This window comes from Vanellus vanellus (genome assembly GCF_965231255.1).
Source record: "Vanellus vanellus genome assembly, chromosome: 1".
Lineage (NCBI taxonomy): Eukaryota > Metazoa > Chordata > Aves > Charadriiformes > Charadriidae > Vanellus > Vanellus vanellus.
Window position 1 is genome coordinate 21,108,909 of NC_138905.1, and position 24,048 is coordinate 21,132,956.

A 24,048-nucleotide genomic window follows, 5' to 3' on the forward strand; every position below is an offset into this window, starting at 1 on the left:
CTAGAAAGCCTGTGTTTGTACAAATACTGGGCAGGGGCATTCTAGTTATTATTTACTATGGGGACTGGTTTTGTGGAGAAAAAAATCTTGCATCTCTTCATTGTATATTAAAAGCAGCAGAAATTCTTTAGTGGACTCTTAGAAATTCGATTGCTGTCTGCTAGGGATAAGACCAACAGACAAGGTGCTGAAAGTTTTTCTACAGTTTGATGTCTGTCTCCTTTGGTAGCTACAGTGTTGCTAGTGTTTTCCAACTTTCACAGATGTTGAGGAATTTACTCCATAGAAGTTCTCTAGAGCAGATAAATATAAGCATTGATTGAGAATAAGTAAAATGAAAGTAAAATGAAATATCTAAACTATCTCAAACAAGAATTTTTTAAACACTTGTACTTTTAAACAACTGTAACTCTTTTACTCTATATAAAGCAAAATTGTGACAAGTACATCATCCTCAATGATAATGTGAAAGGCAAAGTATATAATAGCGGAAGGCTAGACAGGTGATGAGCTTAGAGTAATGCTTGCTGTCTTTGTTACCTGGTCTGCTATGGCCTCTCTCTCTGTTTGGTCTTTCCACCTATTCTGGCTCATTTTAAATCTATACTGCAAACGTCCTGAGCAAGAATTGTGTTTGCAGAAGAGCTAGTGTCATGGGGTCACGGGTGGTTAGTGCAGAGGGGGTCTGCTTCAGTACACATAATACATCACTAAGGCTTATAACAGGTCCTTTGGAAATACAGGAGGGCAACTGAGTTTTACGTGCTTGTTTAAAATTCTCTATCTATCTAAAGTTTTATGTATAAAGTAGAATCTCATCCTAACAAAGATTCTTAAGAACTAGGTATTACAGAAGAAAGTTGTGGCAAACCCTTAGGTTGTAGGGAAGAGTTGCTGGTTTATGTGGCTGTTGATACCATTGCATCTTTTTTTTTTTCCTCCCCCTTTTCTTGGAATTTGTATTTTTGTAATTCTACATACAATAACTTCCTAAAGATTTTTTTTAGGAAACTCTGAGAAAGTTTGAGTTAAGGAATGCATATGTTGTATCCCCCAACACCTTGCTGCCTTTTACCACCATTCACAGTGAAGACTCTGTATGAGAGGGTTTTGTAAACACTGTCTTTTGAGGCTCACTGTTAATTTATAGGAGTTCTCATCTTCAAAATGAGCAGATTGTGCTGTGGGGTTGCCAGTGTAATGTACAGTTAAAATAATCGACTTTATGCAAACAGATGTGATAATGCATGTATATTAGCTTAAGTTTAGGTAGAAAACAGTATTATAGATAGGTTAGTTGGGGATTTTGCACAATTTAGACCATAGTAGTCTAAATTCATCATCATGACTGACATTTTTTCCCTAAGTAGGGACCATCTAGGTATTTTAGTAGTATTGACATAAATGAATTTAATTTACATAATGTTATCTGTTCTAGTGTACACTTTCAAAACAGGCTTCACAACAAGGTGTTCTCTTGCATGTGGCAAATGTGCATTGTTTTCTGTACAACTTTTGCTGTTTATTTTGTGTTTGCTACTGGCATCATCAATATCTGTCAATTTACAACTATGAGATTGTTTCATTTCAACAATTAGTGAAAAAATTGAGTAGTTTCTGTGGCCTAAAGGTAGCTTTCAAGTGAAATCTGGAGTTTAAAGCACACACACCAAGAAGCAAGAATGACTAAAGCTTTTATCATCATCAGTTGTTGTTTTTTTTTTCCCCAAGGTGGAGGAACTTCTATCCTAAATTATGTAGTGTGATACATAGATTAACCATGGTAGTATTGTTTTGTTTCTTTGTTTTCTTTTTGGTGATGAGGCAGAGCGTAATATAATGGTCTGTTAAAGCAACAACAGGGAAATAGCTTGATTTTTAAGATCCTTATTATCCTTATTCAAATGTGATAATTCAGAAAAAAATGTGGGTTTTGTATTTTTTTTTTATATTGAACAACATATTGGAAAGTGAGGTATCAGTCTTTCCTATAGCCTGTGTAGGACTGGTTTTCAGTGGATGTTGACATAAGAAATATGATATTACCATAATCTTTATTTAAACTTGCAGCCTATGTGCTCTGTTTAGCTATTACTGTCCACTTGCCTCCCTTCCATCTCTCACCTCTTTCCCTTCCCCCTTTGCTTTGTAGTGACATGTAGGGTTGGACAATCCCTCTTTGAAGGTTTAGGGGGTTACTAGTTCACTTCTATAGATGTCTGAAAGCTTATTGCATTTTATTTTTTTTTTTTGAGTCGTGTCTGCTTGTTTACATTAACTAGTGTCGGACAGATATATATTTCCCTTGGTGCGTTAGGGTAATTTTTGCACCAAGTGCTCTGATTTTCTGTACATTTAATACAAAAGGTGGTTCTGGATTTCAGTAGTGGATAGCTTGAAAATTATGGCTGAAAACAGGCTTGGTTTAACAGCTGTGGCATATTTTAGCAATACTCTTTTGTAATTCTTAACAAATGTATGGAAGAAGACCTTTAATAATATATTTGTCTCATGTGACAATGATCAAAGAATTTGTACCAATTTTGCCCCAAATATGTTCATTTAATTAGCATTTCAATAATTATGCTGCTTACCTGTTGCTGTAGTTCTGTATGCCATTTTCAGAATCAGTGTTTGCCTCTGAAGAAAATAGTTCAGATCCAGATAAAGGCACTTTTTCTTTGTTATTCTTCTCACTAAAATAAACAATCAAGAAAACCCAAACATTAATTTGAATTGAATGAAATGTTTGAAGATATTTTATAATCATCTATAACACGTGAAAGAATGGGAAAATGGCAATGGAAGGGTTGTGGGGTTTTGATGTTGTTTAAGACATCGGGGAGGATAAAGGTGCATTATTTGTACTCTGTCTTGCCTGTAGTCTGATGGCTCTGGCACTTGGAAGGAATGTGGGAGAGCCAGGTTCACTTCCCTGCTTTGCCTGAGGAGCTGAATCCGCATCTCGCATCTCGGGAGAGTTCCCTGATAGCTCCCGGTGAGCACCCTGCGCCGGGTGGGTCTCTGTCTCCTTGGCTGACACCTTCCTCTTTGCATGCATTATTTAAATGTTTGCTGTAGTAGGGACAGCTGAAGTGTCTCATCTTAACAGTCAAATTAGCCAGCCGCACAGCTCTGGAGATGTTTTCACTTGCTTAAGAGGGAGTATGGAAGTATTTTTAAGTGTAAATGTCAGTGAAAGAGATTATATGTAATTCATTCCATAATGCACACTAAGCCAGCAATCGGGACTCTCCTCCCTCTTGAGAGGTGTTCTCCTTCTCAAGGGAAAAATATTAAATATGTGTGTGTATGTATCAATCACCGTCTCACAGTCTGAATAAGAGCAGTAAGCACTGACTGATGGGGAAAATGCTTTTCTGATTTAAGCCCTGTCGGTGTTTGATATGAAGTTTAGAAAAGAGGACAAAGCACCATCCTGGCCACTGAGTATTGCAGAGTCCGGCGTTTTCTGCGTTTGGATTTGGAGTCAAAGTTGACTTTCCGGATTTTCTAAGCTGGCAGAAAAAATTCTTGGTTGGTTGTTTTTTATTTGGTGTACTGGGGCAGTGAAATAGCTGGGGCCTCTGCACGATGGCACTCCTGGTCTGTATAATGTCCTATGATAGGCTGTTTTGGGTTTTTTTGTTGCTAAGTCAAAATATCTGACTTAATATGCTCCACTTGCAATCATTCCTTTCTCATACATGGGGAATGATAATCTTGTGGTGGTGCCACTTGGTGCGGTTCCTCATCCCTGGGCCACACACTAACCTAGGAGAAGTCAGGCGTGAATTGTGAAAGACAAAGGACCAGAGTGGTAAGGCGCTCTCCTAATGCGCCTGGCTCCTGCCTCCCCTGTCGCTTGGAAACGGTAATGACAATCAATTACCCCCTGACAGCCTGGTACATCTGTACCTGGATCATGGCCCAAAGGGAGGTGATACCAGAACTTGCAGATCTAGCAAGTTCTGGGCTTGCACAACTGGTAGAAAGTACCAGAATATCCCATCGTCTGAGTTGGGCCAGAGTGGAAAAATACCTGACAAAAATCATTTATCTGGGACCCTATAAGCAGCGATTCTAGTGAGACCCTTTGAGCTCTCCTGGGTGGCAGCGGGCTGTGACCAGCATCCCCCTGAGTTGGGGCACCGCTCAAGCAAACGCCTGGAGGACTAAAAGGCCAGGGCAAGTCAGCTCCCCCCGAGGCTCAGTTACCGCCCGCTGAGGAATGCCGATGCACTCCAGACTCAAAGAGGGAAATTTTAACTACAGGCTAGTCCGTCTTTCATCCCCTCACTACGTTAGCTCTTATGAGTGTGGATGTTCTCACACTTCACAGGATCCAAATATTTGTCTATGCGTGCTAAAAAAGGGGCACCCATTGGCTCCTTGGAATCGCTGGTTGCACAGGGACCTTGGGTCCCAGTGGTAATGAACTCGAGTGTGGGGTTGTGTGCGACCCCTCAAGTGGTGTGTGTTTGTATGTTTGTGCTTTATGTATATATATTGATTTGAGATACCTTGTCGTAAGTTGGCGTGAATCTTGCCATTCTCAAATCTGTAATTAAGTCGCCGTTCAATTATTTTGTCAGATCACCTTGTAAATCCTTAAATCGGTTAATGATTAAGTGCTGCCAAAACTTGATCTATATCAAATCATTACTAAATTTTGAATTCCTACTAAATCATAACCGTGTCAAATATTTCCATCTGTGACACTGTGCTCTTGCATGTTAATTAATACACGTGCTAGGTGCGGTGTGTAAGCTGTACGTTTAGCTTATGAAGAGAAGATGTAACAAGCTGCCAGATGAATCCTGTAGTGCATTGAAAGGTGACGACAAGCTCCTTTGAAATCTTGTGTGTAGTGTAGATTTGGTTTCATCCATCATGAGGTGTAGTTATCCCTAAGCATAAAAAAAATAAAAATGGAGCAGTGCCAAGACAAGTACAAAAATTTGACTTTAAAATCTTTTTTAATATTCATCTGGGTGGGGGGGGGTATTTTTTTTTTTTTGCTTTGCAGATCTTGTGTTGAAATTGTCTAATTTTTTCTTGACAATCTGAGGGCTAGGGATTGGGGGAGAGGGGGGGAAGGCAAGAGCTAGTCATCCAAGTGCAACTCCTGGAGCTATCGCCTAAAGAGAAACTGGAAACTTCCCATGACTTGCCACTGTGACAGTTAACATGACTATAAAAAAACTACTGAAAGGAATTACTTTCTTCTCTTCCTTAGATACAATCATCATCATTAAGTGTGAGTAGCAAGTATTTAACCTCAAATGAAGCCGCCTGCACGCAGTGGAACAGATGTGTAAGTTTGTTTTTTCTCAATAAACTAGCAGACAGCTTGTTTGTTTTGGGTTTTGTATCACTGTTGTTATTATTAATTTAGAGTAAGCCAATGGATAAAGGTAATGCATAATTGTATGTCTATGCATTGACTTATATATAGTGTAATAATTTAGCAGGAGGTTTGTATGAGTGATTGAGACTTAAAAATTAAGTTTGGAAGCCTGGATACCTTTACAGTGTTACAATAATAGTAACTACCTTATGATTTATGGTGCACCTCTTACTCTGTGGTAACAGCTGGCATATATACAACCTTACCTTGCAGTCTGCCTCTTAAAAAGGGGAAGTAACTTGTATGCTATGTTCATCCTATACTCAAATTACACTTGCCTTATTCAGATTTTCATATCTTCACTGATGGAGTACATTTTAAAATTTGCTTCTAGGGTTTTTGTTTGAAACATTTTTTTTCTCTTTTTATATTCAATTTGAGCTGTTGAGTACAGATCTTTTGGGAGCCTGAGAATCCCAACTAAGGTGCAGTAGAAAAAATTGTTCATATGCAGATCAACATTTATATGTAGCTTAACAATAAATGTTATTTTTGTGTAATGTTTCAGAGCTGCCTATGCTATTTGTTAACATGCATGTTAGCAACAGATAGACAATATGTTTAAGATAGGAAAAATGCTGAGCTAGGAAGTCTTGGTGGGGTCATCTAAGACTACATCCTCCATAGAAAAAGAAAACCATGATTCAGATTCATTTCTTGAAGGAAAGTTTTCCTAGGTGACACATACAGAAGGTGTGGGGGATTTTGTTACATGCTAAATCTTCATCAGAGTCTAAGCAAAAATGAACTGCTAGTGCTTTTCAAGTCTGTTCTATACCACTGTAAAGAAATCTGATAAAAGGGGCAATGTTGCTTTTGACAGAATGTCCAGAAGTTCACTCCCATGTATTTAATGCTGAATTCTAACATACTCTTCTCAGGGTCACCTTATGCTTTGCACCATTTGATTACATGATGCCAAGCACTGTAGCATTTTATAGTTCTACCTAAAGTGCATTTCTAATGTGGCTCTCAAGGTTAAAAGTCTTCAGTGAAAATATCCACTTTAGTTACTACTTGTCTACTGAAAATCAGTATCTGGTCTTAGTATCTTCAAGAACTATTTCTTGAATTATAATCCCAGATGGAATAACTGTTGACAGTAAGTTTAGTTGTTCTGGTAGATAATAAAATCTGTAAGAGGTTAGTCTTAAAGAAATTAAATGCCAATATGAGCTCCAACAGAAAAGTGTATACATTTTGTTACCTGTTTTTTGTCATCTTCATGTGCTTTGTTGAAATTCAGATTGTAAGCACTCTGGAGTAGAGTTTAGATAATTTTGGTCAGCCTGAAAATGCATTTATGTAACATATTTTGAGTTCCTTTTGACAGGTTTTTTTTTTTTTTTCTTTAACTATTTTGTTAAGGCTTTATAGAACATGGTTATTTTTACATGTTTATTTTGGGGAACATGAAATGTGAGGAATCTTTCAAATACATAATCTTTTAAGGGATTGCATACTACTTCCTGCTGAGGTATTTCTCCTTCATGGCATGAAGACTGACTTTGGTTTTCCTCTGTGTTTCAGTGTATCAATATGCAGTATATCATAAATTCACCAGTACAGACTGCACCATACCGCATATTGTGCACAAGTTATTGCCCTGGGGTTGAGTAGTGCAGCCCAGAGAGCTGGCGCTCTGCAAATATTCCTCTGTCTGTGATGCTTTCTTCATCCGTAATTAAGAAGGTATTCCTTTGGTAGAATGAGTACTTACATAGAGCTGGAGTCTCCAGAGAACAAAGATGGGAATATTCTGCTGTCCAGATATTACCTCCTCTGTTAGAATTTTAAGTTTCAGTAGGTCAGAAATGCTATAGGTTTACATCCTTTAGCATCCACTCTAAGAATTAAGGTCTCCCCATGCATATGCTATGCAGTAGCTTTTATGTGCTGTGAGATAGCTGAAGAAAATCTAGTTCCTGATTAAAGGGATCTGGTAGTGTTAGATGTGCCATGAGGAGGTGGGAGAGGAAAGAGCAATGTGGAAACTGCTGCCTGTTTATAACTCCCACCCAACTACTGGCTCACAGCTCTTGAGAGCTTTTCTTATTTAAGATTTGGGACCGCAAGTCCTTGCTAAAATGTGGCATAGATAATGGCAATCCTATCATATTTTCTATTTTTACTTTGTGGTTCCTCTTCTTTCTTCTTCATTAAAGGTGGGAACATGATATGCTAATAACTGTGGGAGCGTATCTACAGGTAGGGGAAAAAAAAAAACAACCCAAAAGACAACAGGGTAATAATACTCATTACATGAGAGGTTTTCACCTGTTGCGACTTGCATTAGTGGCTGCTGAAATATTAGGAAGAGTGGGTCAGCTTTCAGGGAGCCAAACAGTGTGCAGACCATGCTGTCAGCAGCGGCTTTGCATTTGACACTGGGGAAACAGGAGTAACTGAGGTTCCGTTCTTTCCCTTTCCTAGTGATTTTTAAGTTGTCTTCTGTGGCTTATTGCACGGTGGGGAGACCATAATTTGTTTACGACAGGAAATACAATGGTGCATATAAAGAATGGGGAGCTTCCTGATAATTTTCCTTTCTCTACATATTTTTATTTATTTTTCTTTTCTATACCTCACAAAATATTAGGTTTATTAAAATAATTACTACGGCTTCTCTATAATAATAGAAATCAAGCAAATGGGAACAGCAAGGGCTACCCTTTTCTTTACCTGCTTTTATACTAAAAATGTCTTGGATCCTGCTCTGAATAAAAACCCCATGTAAGCTTATTCTGTAAAACTTATTTAAATTATAGGTTGTATTACATTAAGTAAAGCTCATGAACTGCACTGCTTAGAATAGGTACTACAAAAAGCTTTATTCTCCATTATAATTCTTGTATTTTTTGTTAGCTCCTCAAGCAAAACCTTCAGTTGCTCAAATTAAAACCTGTATCTATGGCGGTAGGATGGTTCTCCTATAAATCATTTCTTTTGGGAGAAGAAGACTGAGCTATTTGTTCGCCAGGGACAGGAGTGTCTTTTTGGATTTCCTGCTAATGCTCGGTGTGGTGCTAGTGGAAACGACGTTGCCTTTCCTGGCTTGGTGTCCGTGTCAGCTGGGTCTTTGCTGCAGAGTCGCACCTTGCCTTGAAGAAGGCAAAGAGAGTATGTCCCTAAAAGAGGTAGAGGTTAAGAGGGGAAAAGACCCCTTGTCACGGAGGCTGGGGACAGGCCGTTTGGCAAGTGAATAGGGAGATCTGTACGCTCATTTCTCTCTCCCTCATACCCATTTTATGAATAAGGATGTTTGTTTTGAGAGGGAGAGAGTTGAGATTGTTTTTCAAACTGGGATATCGGGTGAAAATGTCAGATGCTACCGATAAACGTACAGTTTACTTGGAAAATACCAAATGACAAAAAATATTTGAAAAGGGCATAAGAAGTTCACCCCTATGATGGGTGCAATCGATTATGCCCGCATGTGATATGGAAGCATGGCTTTAAAGTTCCTGGTTGGTTTTGTTGCAGTTCTCATGCTCGTTGGCAAGATGAAACTGAGTATTTCTGAGCTTTATAAAAATTATCTTGTATGGTATTCTGAATGTTATTTTCTGTTACACTTAGTATATTTAGTAAAGAGGTGGTGTTTTCCTTGCTTCAAGTAAAAATCTAGGTGTATTTCTTCAAATTATTATGTGAGAAAGAAAGAAGATACCTGGTACAAGGAAGATAGCCTCAATTGCAAATGATTCTCCAAAGAAATCTATCTTCTGACTTGAAATACAGTTTTGTGATAAAAGAATGATTCAGCTTAGCTGTAAAAAAATCCCTACAAAGTATTTAAACTACTGTTTATCCTCTTGAAAAGATTTTTGGTCTTTTCAAGGATTATGACTCTTTCTAACTTGCCTTTGTATGCACAAGTGTTCCAGGATACAAACGCATAATATAAGCGTAGTACTATGTCATATTAGACATATATGAATACGGTATGTGTAAATCATGGAAAACTTCTCCATAGCAGAAGTGAAACTATTTGAGGACATGTAACTAATGGGCATCAATATGAACACAGAATTGGATTCATGGGTAGCTGCAAAGGGTTTCTAAAACAGACCTCTTCAGACATGATCTGGTTAGAATCAAAATAGATTCTAATATATGACAGTCTTAGCAGTTCAACAGATACTGTTCTATTTTTTTTTTTTTTTAATTTTAGAAAAATTATAGTTCAAATAGGTTAGTATAACACTACATTCTGTAAAGGACCCTGTTTATATTTTGTGAGTTTTTTTTTTACTTTATACTTACATGGATCTTTTCAGCAAAAGTTCAAGAAGATTTACTGTACACAAGACATGGCGTGCCTCTCCTAACTCCATTTTCGTTCTTTGTCATCCTGACTGTTCAGCTGTGTAACTCTCAGCTTTCTCCTTACAGGTGTCTCATTTTTAACTGTTTGAAATCATCCTTAAAGTGCTTAAGGTTTCACTCTTACTGAGTTTAAAGATAGACTTTTACAAAAAAAAAAAAAAAGTTTATTTTTTCTAGTATATTGCAAACTAGAACGATGGACTAGTCAGGAGAAGAATCTCCTGTCGTAATCCTATCCCATTTATTTTGTCAGCTGTGGACTGTGCAGGAGGAGGAAGAGAAGGGTGCAATGGGCTAAGCAGAGGAATTGATCACTTGGGGAAAAGAAGTGTCAGACAAGCTTTGCTTTGAATTTTCTGATGCTTTTCTGAAAGCAGATTGCTGTTCTCTAGCAACATGCCATAAATATATTGTCTTTTATCTTTCATTCTTTCGGAACTTACCTGTTGTTACTGTGTTTCTGCTTGTGTGTTTTTTCCTCTTTCATGGTAATACTGATACATTTTCCCTTCTCTGTTCTTATTTTTATCTTCTGCATTTTACCTTTGTGTTGTGTTACTGCAACCGTTGTTCGTTTCCCTTCCCCTCAAATTGTACAGAATGAGATAATAAAAGCAGCTTTCATGTCCTGTACTAAAAATGCTATAAACCAAACCATACATGCTTCAGCTGTTTAAAAAATCTAACCTTTTTTCTTAAGAAAACCACCTTATCTCTTGTAACATTAAGAATTGCCCCATCTTATTAGCATATAATATTTGTCAAAAAATGCAAATGATAAAAATATCAAAATGAGACTATAATCTGTAAATTCCGCTTGGAGAAACATTGAACTGATGTGTAAGACTTAGGAAAATCCCGCTTAAAGTTTTAATTAAATTAATGCTTAAAACATCAACATTTTAGCAACTGACGGACAGATCTGACATTTGGTAGGTGTGAACAATAGCATAGAACCGTATCCTGCAAGTATTGCTTCAATAGTATCGTACCAGATAATGAGAAAGAACACTTCAACGCTTAAGAGACAGTTTGGATCCTAGACAAATGTTGACATAATTTACTTACCGTGACAGATCCATTTTTTATGAGCGATCTCTCGGTAAAAGCTGGGACAGAAACGGTTAGCATGTGTACAACCTGCTTTTTTTCCCCTCCTTTCTTACACTGTGCTGCTATGGGAAGTTAGCAAAGGGCGGGTGAAGGAAGATAGCCCCATTTGAGATCTGATGGTATTTTTAGTGCACTAAGAAAAAAAAAAAAAAGCAACAATTAAGGGCTTATCAGGTGGTTGTAGGTGTGAGTAGTGTTACTGTTTGTGGTGATACATAATATATATGGAGGTAACGTGCAACACAGTGATATTTCTTTATTTTTTTAGAAAAAACTTGGGAGTGACATTGTTTTGGCTGAGGTGATTTTTGTGGTTGTTTTAGCTTTGCATTTTTATTTTACTTCTAAGATAAGTGCTGTTTGAAATCATGGAATGGTGATTTTTGTGCTTTGGGCTTTATAGTGTTTAACAGTGCTGCTTAAACCTCAGTAATGGAGGAAGATGCTTTGAATAGACATGTGTTTAATAAATTGTCAATAAATTATGAAGAATGATTTCTCCAGAAATAAGTTTGAGTTTTGATTCCCTACCCTGTATCAGACACCTGTTTTATTCTTAAACACGCTGAGCGTTCAGCCTGTATCAGTGAGGTCTGATGAAACATTTGGGTACTGAGCATGTTTAGCAAATCCCGTTGGGCGGTAAACAGGGATGCCAGAACTAAATGTCAACCAGATGTGAATAATACACATCCTAACACAAACGTCTGCATTTATACCAGACTTCAAAAATAACAGATACAAAATGTATAATATTTTAAAAAGTGTTATCTCAATCTTTCAAGAAGTTTTATGGTTGAGTATTTACTGGTGTAACAACTGAATTAAGAACCAGATCCTCTTCTAAAAAAACCCATTAATTTTGAAAATGAAATCTTACTTCATTTCTGGTTTGTGTCTATTTCAAACTATTTTTTTTAAATAGTGCTAATCTTGAAATCACACCGTTTCTCTTCAGTTTTGCTGTTGTCATGAATTACTTTCACTCCTTTTACACATCAGTGTAAGAGGCAGTGCATTTTTGTGCAGGGGAGCTGGTGGGCACTTTCCTCCATACACCACGATGCAGATGATTTAGGGTTTGAGATGGAGATACTTGTACAAAGCTGGGACTTTCAGTTCTTGAATCATTCCTGAAATTTCAGGGAATATCAGAAAAATGATGGGTAAAGAGTCCCATAGACTTTTTGATGTTTACAGCAGCAAGAGGAGAAAACAGATGCACAAAATAAACCGGCTTTTAAAAGAGTAAGAGGCAAAGTTTGAGGAGTTTATGTGTGTTTGATGTTAGATGTTTTCCATGTGCCAGTTAGATTTTTAACTCAACAAGGTCCTTTCAGTAAGAGTCTAAGACTAAACCTGTCACTTCTGAGCTGTGCTGCTGATTGTTATCTTCTGCATTATTGTTAATGTAGTGGTGGTGGTGAAAATAGAAGACAGACACAAGAGTCCAGAGACCACTAAATCAAAAAAATATAACTTCGCACTGGCAGGTCTATTTTACCGCTTAATATAAACTACTCGGTGTTCACAGTAAAATTATTTTATGTTTTGGGGGACAGGAGGCAAAAAAGGGGAGCATATTTACATTTAGTTTGTAGCCTTTTTAACTTTCAATCTCTACTTGAGCTAAATTCCTCCATTTGCAATTAGGGTTGAGTACCCAGAGTTATGGTGATAGTTGTGGCTAAAGTACTTGGCTCTCCACACCTTGGGTTTTCTCTGTCTGGGATGACTGATTTAGGTCCCAGCTTACACCAAGCACTGAGTTTTTCCGCAATGTGAAGAGGCACGAATGATCTTTATACTTGGATAAATCGGAGTTCTCTGTGTCATGTCCTGACAAGTAGCATGAGCACAGCGGGGAGCTCACATACCTTTCCTGGAGGGCTCTCATTCTTCCTGCCCTGTCTCCTAAGCCTCTGAGTATGTACCTTTGTCCCATCGGTTTTCAAAGCTCCTTATCCTTTCCTTCCTTATGCATTACTCTGGATATTTTTTCTCTTTATAATTTTTCCTGGCTTCCCCTCTCCTCAGGGATGAGGGAGTTGAGGGCAGCTGCTGCCTTCAACCAGGATGCTGCCCCATTTCTTCCAGCAGCTGAAGCCCTGCAGTCAAAGCATCCTTGGGAGCTGCCTGGATCCTGCATCCCAGCCTGTTGCAGCTCCTACATGAGGCATCCTGCTTGGCTGGCCACACGTTTGTGAAATGCTCCAGCCTTAGAGGAAATAATCCTCCCCCCACCTTTTTTTTTTTTCCTTTTTTTTTTTTTTTTTTCTTCTCCCCCCCCCCCTTCCTACCACCAGCTTTAATCTGAGCTGAATCAGGTCTTTCCTTGTTTACACAAACATATAAAACTGTTCATGAATGTTGCCTATGTGTAAACTGGGGGTTTTCTAAATGTTTGTCTTGCTCCAAAATGGAACTTTGAAATACTTCTAAAAGCTTTTTTTTCATTCTACAAGTGTTTCAAGAGTACTTAGGGAGCCTTAGTGAGGGTGAGACCTTGATGGATAAGCCACATAGTAAGATGACTCATGGCAGAATAGATGGAACAAAGACAAAAGAAAAAATATTACAGCCCTTCTAATTGGGAGGGGGTCATGGAGGGAGGAATTTAGACTTCTGCAAGACCAGTAGTTGTGACAGAACAAGAGCTAAACCTAGATGTTATTTCTCAGCCGATAGTAAAAAATGTTGTATTTTTGTTACTTCCATATATATTTTTTTTTTTAAGATATAAGTATGGGAAAAAAGCATAGTGAATAGTTGAAATCTTGAATAAAAATATTTTCAGTTTCTAACATCAGTGGTTTTCTTTCCAGTAAAGGAGAGCACTTGTAAAAGTAACAGCTTCTGTCTTTTTTTTTCTCCTTTTTCTCTATATGCCCTTTTTTTAAATTGACTTAGTTTCCCCTTCCATTAACATATGCTTCTCTAATTTTTTTTTAATTGTTTTTCTATATATTTTTTGTTAAGTTCACAAATTCCTATAAAGTTCAGCTCTTTCATGTCAGATTAATAGAAATGTCTAATATTACTTGTCCTAATTGTTATATTCTTTTCCAATATTTGGTTAGGGTGAAGACTATTCCTGTCAACAAGGAGCAATGTACAGTATTGGTGGTGCTGTTTCCACACTTTACTCTTTTGTGTCCAGATGGAGCGTTTGGGGTCACGGACATGAGAGGTTAATTTGCAAGTTGGAGCAAATACCTTTGTAAAGCCACAATAGTTATCGGTTAATGTGAGATCTGCCTTTCAGGTGACTGGAAAAGTAATGGAATAGTAAAGGTGGCTTTACTTTTTTTTTTTTTTTTTTTTTTTTCCCCCCTCTCCCAACAGTCCTCTACAAATCGTACCTCCCATGAGGTCCAAAGCAGGTTGTTTCTTTTCTTTTATTAAGTCTTGCTTTCTGTACTTTGATCCCAATTACACTGTTGCATCCTCTAGTTCATGCTCATACATCCGTGCAGATTCCTGTGAACTTCAGTGAGACTTGAGTGTAAGACCCACCTCGTTTCACAGTGTGATTAACGTGCTAATTTTGCAGTCACTTCTAATGCCACGTTTTAATCGCTCCATATCTTGCAAACTTCTGCAGTTCTTTATGGGTGAGCTAGTGCTGATACTTTGTCATAGGAAATGTCTATAGAAAAAATATGTCACTTTTTAGCTTTCCTTCTTCGAGGGAATTGTCACTTTGAAAAGGAGTAAGGTTCATCTAGGTTATATACATTTATAAAAATACGTTTTGCTTCTGTGTTACAGGTTTCTTGATATTTTTTTTTTGTTGTTTTCATTTTTTTTGTAGTTTTTTGTTTGTGGGAGGTTTTTTGTTTAGCAAATATTCCTTAATTAGCATAGTACGTGCCATTGAAGTGGAAGTTAATAATAATTTCTTAAAATGTCTCCCCCTTCTTGCTTGTACTGCTTGCTTTTACAGATTTTCTTTTTACTTGATGTTCTTAATGATGCCTGTACATTTCCAAAAATAAACAAGATTAGCACTATTTATTCTAAAACTGACATCCGTTTGTACAAATTGTTTTTAATCTGCTCTTTTTCAACCTCCTACGCTCAAAATCTGCCACTACTTTTGAGGTTTTTTTTCAAACTAGTGAATAGTTTTGCTTTCACTTTGTCTCCACATTTTGCACCTTTCTTGAAACAACTATTTTTGCATTTTTCAGGGGTGTGTGTGTTTGTATTTACACTATATGCACTTGTACAATAATTTAAAGTTTTTTGTTCTAAATTACTTTCTCTAGACCATAATTTGCACTAATATAATATAATTATAATGTAATATAATCAAGGCCATGATTCTTGCCAGACTACTCGACCTAAAATCTAAAATTGTTTAAAGCTTGCAGGCCACTATCTGCTTTATGAACAAATGATCTCTTCATGGTTCAGTGTTCTTTCATACTTCTTCTCTGTATATTAATGTATGTCTCTGCAATCCAAACACACCAGTGTTTCTCATTTTTAACCCCCTTCCTTCAGCAGCAATTTCTTCTGGTCGTGCCAGTCCGCTGCGGCACTCTTTGGATCAGTGACATTCTCTTGACATTTCTTGTCAACCACCATACGCTTTCAGTAATCCTATTTTGAATGGAAAATCCTATAAAATGTTTCTGCAGGCTTCTTACCACAGCAAACCACTGACTGACTGTCTACAGCCTCTCAGGAGCTAATAGTCTGGAGTAGTACAGCTGAAGTAGATAATTGTTCTCTAGTTCCATTTATTTTCTTTGAAGATTTTTGTTGCAAGGTGACTCTTAATTCTCTTTGTTTCGCTGCTTGTCTGTATCTAATTGAGGAGATTTCAAATGCATAAATCATGTTAATTTTGAGCTCACTGCCTGTAGCCACTTGTACCTTTGAAAACATTTTTCTTCTGCTTGAATATCCTGTTTGTTTAGCAGCAGTCCTTAACTTCAATTCGCTTGTGTCGAAGGGTAAATGAGCTAGGTAAAGATGGTCATAAGCAAATTCGCACTCTGGTCTAGGTTACTATAAAATTTTAAAATAGGATGGAGTATTTTGTTTGGTTTTAAACCAAATTGACTCTTACATGCTGGTTTGATGTTTGAAAGAAAATGGAGGGGGAACCACCAAAACCAAACCTGTGCAGAATCTTTTAAGTGGCATCCAACTTTGGGGATTTCCCAGGGAGTGATCCAGCAGCCCTAATGAGTCTCCTCTAAGAATCTCCACTATTCTGCAGTCCTAGAAGGCAGCAACAATGCCCAGAAAAAATATGTACTATGTAGCCAGACACCTGTAACAGCCATAAAGTGGACAAGACAAAATTAATGGTTTATTGCCTTAAGCTCTGTTGTAAGTACACTAAAATAGTGTAACTTGCCACAGTATTCAAGTGCTTCATAACACTGCGTATAGCATAACCCTCATAACAGCATGAAAGCATTTTATATCACAGCTAAATATAAGTATAGGAATAATACATAGCTGCAAAGGCAGACCTATGTTCAGTTGCACAAACAGGGGACAGAAAAACATGTTAATCAACAATTCAGGTAGTAAAATCTGCAAGTGAAAACAAAGGATACAGAACAATCAAGAAAGATTTCTGGTGGAACCAGAACAGTTTCTGGTCCTAAATAAAAGAAGATAAATAATGCCAGGAGCAGATGAGATTGCTTCCCACACCCTTTTTTGGTGGAGGAGATTATGAGCGTTAAAAACACCCAGCAACAGCAAGGAGAAAATAAGGAAGAAAGAAATCTGTCACCGCGGACTCTGCTTCAGTGTCCAAATAGCTCTCACCTATTCACCTCGCCTTCAGCAAGGAAGACCATGGAGGACTGAGGGTAGCCATCAGTATTTAACTAGGTGGCATCAGCTCAGTGGTATTGCATGCTCAAAGCTAATTTAGGAGAATGTGATGAGGGCCTACCTGTTTGAATATATAGTGATAATGGCTGATTAAGTGATAATGATTAAGAACTTAACCATCGGCAATAGTTAAGTATTGTTATGAAGTTTGCAACTGGTCTTGTTTATCACGTTTCCAAATCTTCCCATCACAGCTACCTTATGCTTAGCTGTGTTGAGCAGTAACTGTTTATGAGGACAGGGACAAGCAAAGCATCTCCATGGATTTTTTCTGTTCAAAGCCTAGAATTGTTTTTGTATAGTTAAGAAATTACAGCAATTGCAGGCTAGAGATGCAATTACCTGTTTTGAGGCAAAGAAATTTCTGCACAGCTTCATCAGAACCTGATGCTAATGGGTGCATGCATGTATTTCGTACAAATCTAGCTAGGAATCTGTCATCTGCTTACTGTAACTTGGCACTTAGGATGCATAATTTATATTCTGTAAGCTCTGCATGGAGTCACTTGCTTGTGAGCCTTTGTGAGCCTGTGATCTTAAGTCACAACAGCCTATTATATATTCTTGCTTTTCCTTTTGCAAGCTCCAAATTCACAGATTAGATTGAAATAAAGATTAAAAAAAAATCCATTTAGATTGATTTCTACTAAAAATGTTGACTATCTTATGATTTCTGTCGTCCCAGATGCACATGCTTCTATATCATCAATATGTATGTGATCGCTAACTTTTGTTTCATTCAATTTTATAGTGATGTAAATTGAGCCTCTGCTGCCAGAGTTGTTCTTAGATGTGATTTCACAAACCTGTGGAAAATACTGTGTAGTGTGTTAAATAAGTGTTTTGTTTTGTTTTTTTTTTTTTTTCTTCAAGTCTCTCGCTTTGTTAGAACTGATACCCTTCATGCTCAACCTTCATATATTTGGTGTCTGACAATATCTATTTTTCTGAGAAGGAGAGAGGAAGGCAGAGCACAAATACTAAAACCTCCACAAAAAGAAAACCAGAGTTACTGCCTTCCTCTTTGCAAGTTCTGCCCATCCATCTCCCTTTTCTTAAAATAGCTGCAATAGGCAGATCGCCACTCCTTTTCCCTGCCCCTTCCCCTTCACTGGAAAGAAAGTTATTCCTACAATAGGCTTTCCAGAAGTCTGAAATCCAAAGAAAAAAAGTGTTTCTGATCACTCTTGTAAACAGACAGAGAGCTATTAATTAAAATAGTTTACAAAGCTAATATGACATTGATCTTGATATAGGGGGGAACTGTCTGTGTGAGTACAACCTAGACTTTTTTTATGTGTCTTGTAGCTGTGGCTAATTTCACCTTTTGTATGCTGAAATCCTTCTTGTGTTTGAGTAACACATTGAAATTGAGAAGTTCTTAAAATAACTTATTCAAATTTGGGTTTTTTGTCTTCAGCTAGGGAGAAAGAGTCCCATAAAATCAAGCTTGCACAAATTGGAGTGTGTAGTGTAGCACCAGCTGTGTAGTCAAAAAATGTTATTGGTACCTTCATTTAAGGTAACAAACTACATTAATGACACAAGAGAATAAGTGAGAAAAGGTTTGGCAAAATTTAGAATTCTGATAGAACTGTAGTAAAAAGAAAAAAAAAAAGGGTGTCTGCCAAATGCAGACAGTGTCTTCAAATTTGTGTGGGGCTGGTGGGGGGGTTCTGGTTTTTGAGCCTGTTGTTGCTCGGTGATTTATACGCAGCTATACTTAAAAACTGCTCTTTGTACTGGAGTTGTCAGGGGGTGGGAACCTTTACCCAGGAGGGAAGTGAGCTATCTTGGTGTAAATGGGCTTTCTAGTGTAACCCTTGGGTACACGAGGAACTTGAGCTGGCAGTGCAGCACTAGGCCCCAGCGTATGCAACGGCATGGGTCTTTGCTTCTGAGTGGTGGTGCTATGCTTTTGAGAGACTTCAGTGTATATATGGCATTTGCATAGCCCAGTTACCCTAAATTAAGCATTTCAGGTTTTAATCCTGAAACTCTAAAAGTAGCTTGTTTCTATAGTATGGTGTTGTCTGGGAGTGTTATGGCATGAGTATAACCATGTGAGACTGTGGTCAGAGTAACAGATTAATGTGGACACCCTGAGAGGGGTTTATTGTAAAATGCTGTATTTTTAAACACTGCTGTCAGTAACGAAGGGCTCACATGTACAGGAGTATAATTTAATGTTTGGTTTTAAGTATGTATTTCTGTGCTAACACGATTAAATGCCTGCCTTCATATATATTTGTAGATAGACACCTATGTAATATATGTTTGTATATATACGGTGTGTAAGTACGATTATGCATTGGTTGAATTAGCATGTAGGATGAGACCTAGGTATGTCCAAGCAAATACAAAAGTGATTCTTGGACTGTAGATTTTGTCAAAGCTGAAGCAGACTTGTGTGTGTAGACGTGTATTTGCCCACAATAAATGTATTGAGTAAATGTTGGGGGTTTTATTTTCAATAGTACACTGAATTGTTTTTATCTCAAAGGAAAAAAAAAACAACCTACAGAACATTTAGTGCATGTTTTCAGTTCACCTTTACTGTAGTCATTTAAAGTGTGTTATTCAACTTTGTCTTCTCTTGTTTGTTTGTTGTTTTTTTTTATTTATTTCTAGACGGTGCAAAAGAATCGCAGTTGCCCAATCAAGATGAACAGAATGGCCTCCTTCCACAAGAAAATAGAACTTTCATTTTTTAGGATTATGTCTGCGACATGAAGCATTTAACAGTAGCTGTCTTTGAGAACATTCACCTATGACCTGAAATGTCCTGATCCTGGGGAAAAAATGAAATTCCATTAATTAAGTCTATAATTTTTACATGCATTTTTATGACTAATCATATTTGCTTATGCACAACACGGATACAGAATTCATAAACCAGAGATTATTTTAACACATACGCATATTTGTGTTTGTGCATTCAGTATACAAGATACATCGTTTGAATCAAATTTTAAATAATCGTCTAAATTATCTATATTTATTAATAAATGAAGACTTGGCAAGAAGAATTTGTCATCCATGGACAAGAGTAAAGCAGGTTCCCCCAGAATGGATGGTAATTTTGTATTGGGTAAAATCAATAACTTAAAAGTGGAGCAAGAGGAAGACAGCATTAACTGTACTCTAGAAAGAATGGATATAAAGACAGAACAAGATGATTTCAAACATGCGGACAGCAGTGATGAACAGGAAGACAAAGAAAAGAACTTCATTACCAACAACCCTGGCAAATATTTATCTACAGAAAATGAAGATGATTATGGATCTCTCTTTTCTCAGTATAGTAGTACGCTGTATGATGTAGCAATGGAAGCTGTGACACAAAGCCTCCTTTCTAGCAGAAACATAAGCTCCAGAAAAAAGTCACCTGCTTGGAACCATTTTTTTATATCTCCTAGAGATAGCACTAAAGCAATATGTATGTACTGTATGAAAGAATTTAGCAGGGGTAAAAATGAAAAGGACCTGAGTACAAGTTGTCTCATGAGACATGTGAGGAGAGCCCATCCCACTGTACTAATTCAAGAAAATGGAAGTATGCCAGGTATATCCTCCTTTTCTTCACCTTCATTGTTACTGCCACCTCAGTCTGCAGATGTTGGAGATCTGAGTTCTATGTTATCCCCTATAAAACTGGTCAAGAAAATGGCTTCTAAAATACCATCTCCAGATCGAATAATTGAGGAATCTGTTTCTATTGTTTCTTCTGAAGAAATATCAGATCTCTCAGTTTCTGAAAAGTGCAGCAAAGAAGAAGTCATGGTTGGGTCATCTCCGCAGCTACCCAACAACCAGTATGATGACACTGTGGAGAATGTAGCAGAAAAAACTGTTGTTATTCCAAAGAGCACATCAGGTTCCAGAAGGAGATCTGCTGTCTGGAAACACTTTTATTTGTCACCTCTAGATAATTCTAAAGCTGTTTGCATCCATTGCATGAATGAATTCAGTAGAGGAAAAAATGGAAAAGACCTGGGAACGAGTTGTTTAATAAGACACATGTGGAGAGCCCATCGTTCCATTGTCTTGCAAGAGAACGGGGGTGGTACCAGCATACCACCTCTCTACACTGCACCTCCAACTCTGTTGCCTTCTTTACTACCCTCAGATAGCGATCTGAATTCTATGTCCTCCTCTCCTGGAAAACTAATGAAAGAATCAACTTCTGTTTCTTCTTCTCCAGACAGAATCTCTGAGGAGATCCATACTAATCTCTCTTCTGGAGATGCTCTAGTGGAAGACTCAATGCTGTCATCTTCTGATGACATAGGTGAAGTCTCCTTTGTTTCATCTCCAGAGAAACAGTGTGAGGGATTAGGTCCACTAATATTTGAACCTACTGCTGTATTTCAGCAAAATAAAAGGATTATGAAAAGGCTTAAATCAGAAGTTTGGCATCACTTTTCACTGTCACCTGCAGACAGTCTAAAAGCAGTATGTAGATACTGCAGTTGTATGATAAGTCGTGGTAAGAAAGGAGATGTGGGCACAAGCTGCTTGATGAGACATCTATATAGACGGCATCCTGATGTAATTGGAAACCAAAAGAGCTTTCTTGATGTGAGTTTGGCAAATTCTCCTTACGCCACTTTGGCTTCTGCAGAATGTTCATCCTCAAAGTTGACTGACTTGCCTACAATGGTTACACATGATAATCAAATTATATTTCCTGTTAATAGTAAGAAGACCTCAAAACTGTGGAATCACTTTTCAATTTGTTCTGCAGATTCAACAAAAGTAATATGTATGCACTGTGGACGTACAATAAGTAGGGGGAAAAAGCCAACAAATCTAGGCACAAGTTGCCTTCTAAGACATTTGCAGCGGTTTCATAACAATGTATTGAAAACTGATGTCTCAGAGACAGTATTATCCTCATCTACGGATAATCACATGCCACTGAGCACAGAATTACTAGGATCTTCAAATTTTGATGAAACCAATGACAAGTTTTGTGACTCTCACCCAGTTGCCAAAAAAATCACAAGTCTTGTAGCCGAAATGATTGCACTTGACCTTCAGCCATATTCTTTTGTAGACAACATTGGCTTTAACAGGCTGCTGGAATACTTGCAACCTCAGTATTCTTTACCTTCCCCATCTTACTTTTCTAGGACAGCAATTCCAGATATGTATGATAATGTAAAACAAATAATTATTTCACATCTTAAAGAAGCTGAAAGTGGAGTGATCCATTTTACGTCCGGAATATGGATGAGCAACCAAACGCGAGAGTATCTAACGCTGACAGCTCATTGGGTAACATTTGAGTCTTCATTTCGACCACAGTGTGAGGATTACCATTGTTCAGCACTACTAAATGTATCACAGATCGATTGTGACTACAATGGAATCAGTATTCAAAAGCAGTTAGAGTACTGGTGGGAAACATGGATTACTTCCATTGGCCTTCAGATTGGGATCACTGTTACTGATAATCAGAGTATAGAGAAAACTTTAAATGAAGGTGATCATTCAAGTGTACAATGTTTTAGTCACACTGTTAATGTCATTGTAAACGAGGCTATTAAAAGCCAGAGAATGGTTCAGAATTTGCTTAGTATTGCAAGAAAAATCTGTGAACGCGTCCATCGGTCAGCAAAAGCAAAGGAGAAGTTAGCTGAGTTGCAAAAAGAGTATGAGTTGCCTCAGCATCAGCTAATACAAGATGTTCCATCAAAGTGGAATACATCATTTCACATGCTTGAACGTCTTATCGAACAGAAAAGAGCAATTGATGAAATGTCAATAGAGTGCAGCTTTCGGGAGCTAATAAGTTGCGATCAGTGGGAGGTCATGCAGTCGGTGTGTCATGCGCTCAAACCTTTCGAAGCTGCAAGTAGGGAGATGAGTACACACATGTCTACTCTAAGCCAAGTGATTCCAATGATTCATATACTTAACAGGAAAATAGAAATGCTATTTGAGGAAACAATGGGCATAGATACTATGCTGAAATCTTTGAAAGAAGCTATGGTGAGTAGATTGTCCTCCACGCTTCATGATCCAAGGTACATTTTTGCTACACTTCTGGATCCCAGGTATAAAACGTCCTTATTTACAGAAGAGGAGGCTGAACAATATAAACAAGACTTAATCAGGGAGCTGGAAATAATGAGTTCTACCTCAGATGATGATAAACCTGTTTCCAATGGATGTGATATAGGTTCACCATCTACAAATTCATATGGGGAAGATAATCTTTGGTCACTCATGGGTGACATGAAAAAAACAAAAGACCTGAAAGAGAGAGCAAAGTTACCAGAGGAAATGGTGCTTTCTTACTTGGAGGAAGAAGTGCTTGAGCATAACTGTGATCCTTTAACTTACTGGAACTTTAAGAAGTCATCTTGGCCAGTACTGTCAAAATTGGCTGTCAGGTTCTTGGGTTGTCCACCAAGCATTGTTCCTTCAGAGAGACTGTTTAATACATCCAATGAAAGCAACAACTTTAGTCAGTCAAGATTAATGATTGAACACTTTGAAAAGCTTATCTTTTTGAAAGTGAATCTTCCTTTAATATACTTCCAGTATTGAAACTAATGAACAAACTGCTAGACTAAATCTATTGTTGCTCACTGGATATTAACTATCTGTAACTCGGATTTTTAAATTGCTCCAATAGGGGCCATGTATGACATCTAATCAGTGACTATAATTCCAAATTTTAGTTTTCTTTTTTTTCAGCTTTCAATATGTCTACATGTGCCTTATTCATAGTACTTCAGGCCAGATATTGTATATATGTTTTTTAAAAGTTCACACTAGAGATAGCCTGTCTTGTCAAATTATACAAAATTACGTAGGTTTTAATCCATAATTGTAAATGAACTTTTAAAAAGCTCAGTCATTTGTTTTAATAGAATGGCAAAAAAAAAAAAAAGATGTAAACAGTTCTATTCTGTAGTTTTTTATTCAATTATTATGTAAAAACCATAAACCAGGTACTGTATTTTAGTTGAACATTGCTTTAATTGCAACAAAACAGCTTTTGTAGTTGTCAAAAGAAAGCTGTACGTGAAAGATGGGGTTCAAGCCGTCTTTTTATCATGGTGTTTTTAACTGCAAGCCCTAAAGTACTTAAAGGATTAAGAAGAGTTCTTGAGGAAGATGTGTTTACAGGAGACTATTGACTTAGTTATCTGAAAACAAATCTTAAATTTGAGATGATACAGAATGTCAGTTATACAGCAATCGGTAGTAAAACTTCCCATTCTGGGTTCTCCTGTTCAGGTTTTACATTTTAACTGAACTACAGAAATATTCTGGGTATTTATAAAAGCTCTTTGGAAGTCTTATCAAAGTTTGTG

At 37.4% G+C, this 24,048-nt stretch overlaps 1 protein-coding gene across 1 annotated transcript; it reads left to right on the forward strand.

The window, feature by feature from the left end:
- Positions 1-19,786: 19,786 nt before the first annotated feature.
- ZBED4 (zinc finger BED-type containing 4) lies at positions 19,787-23,275 on the forward strand (the record flags this gene model as incomplete). The annotated part of the gene is made up of 1 exon (XM_082498306.1): positions 19,787-23,275. One exon carries the CDS (start codon positions 19,787-19,789, stop codon positions 23,273-23,275), a length of 3,489 nt encoding a protein of 1,162 aa, XP_082354432.1.
- Between the last annotated feature and the right edge of the window lie 773 nt (positions 23,276-24,048).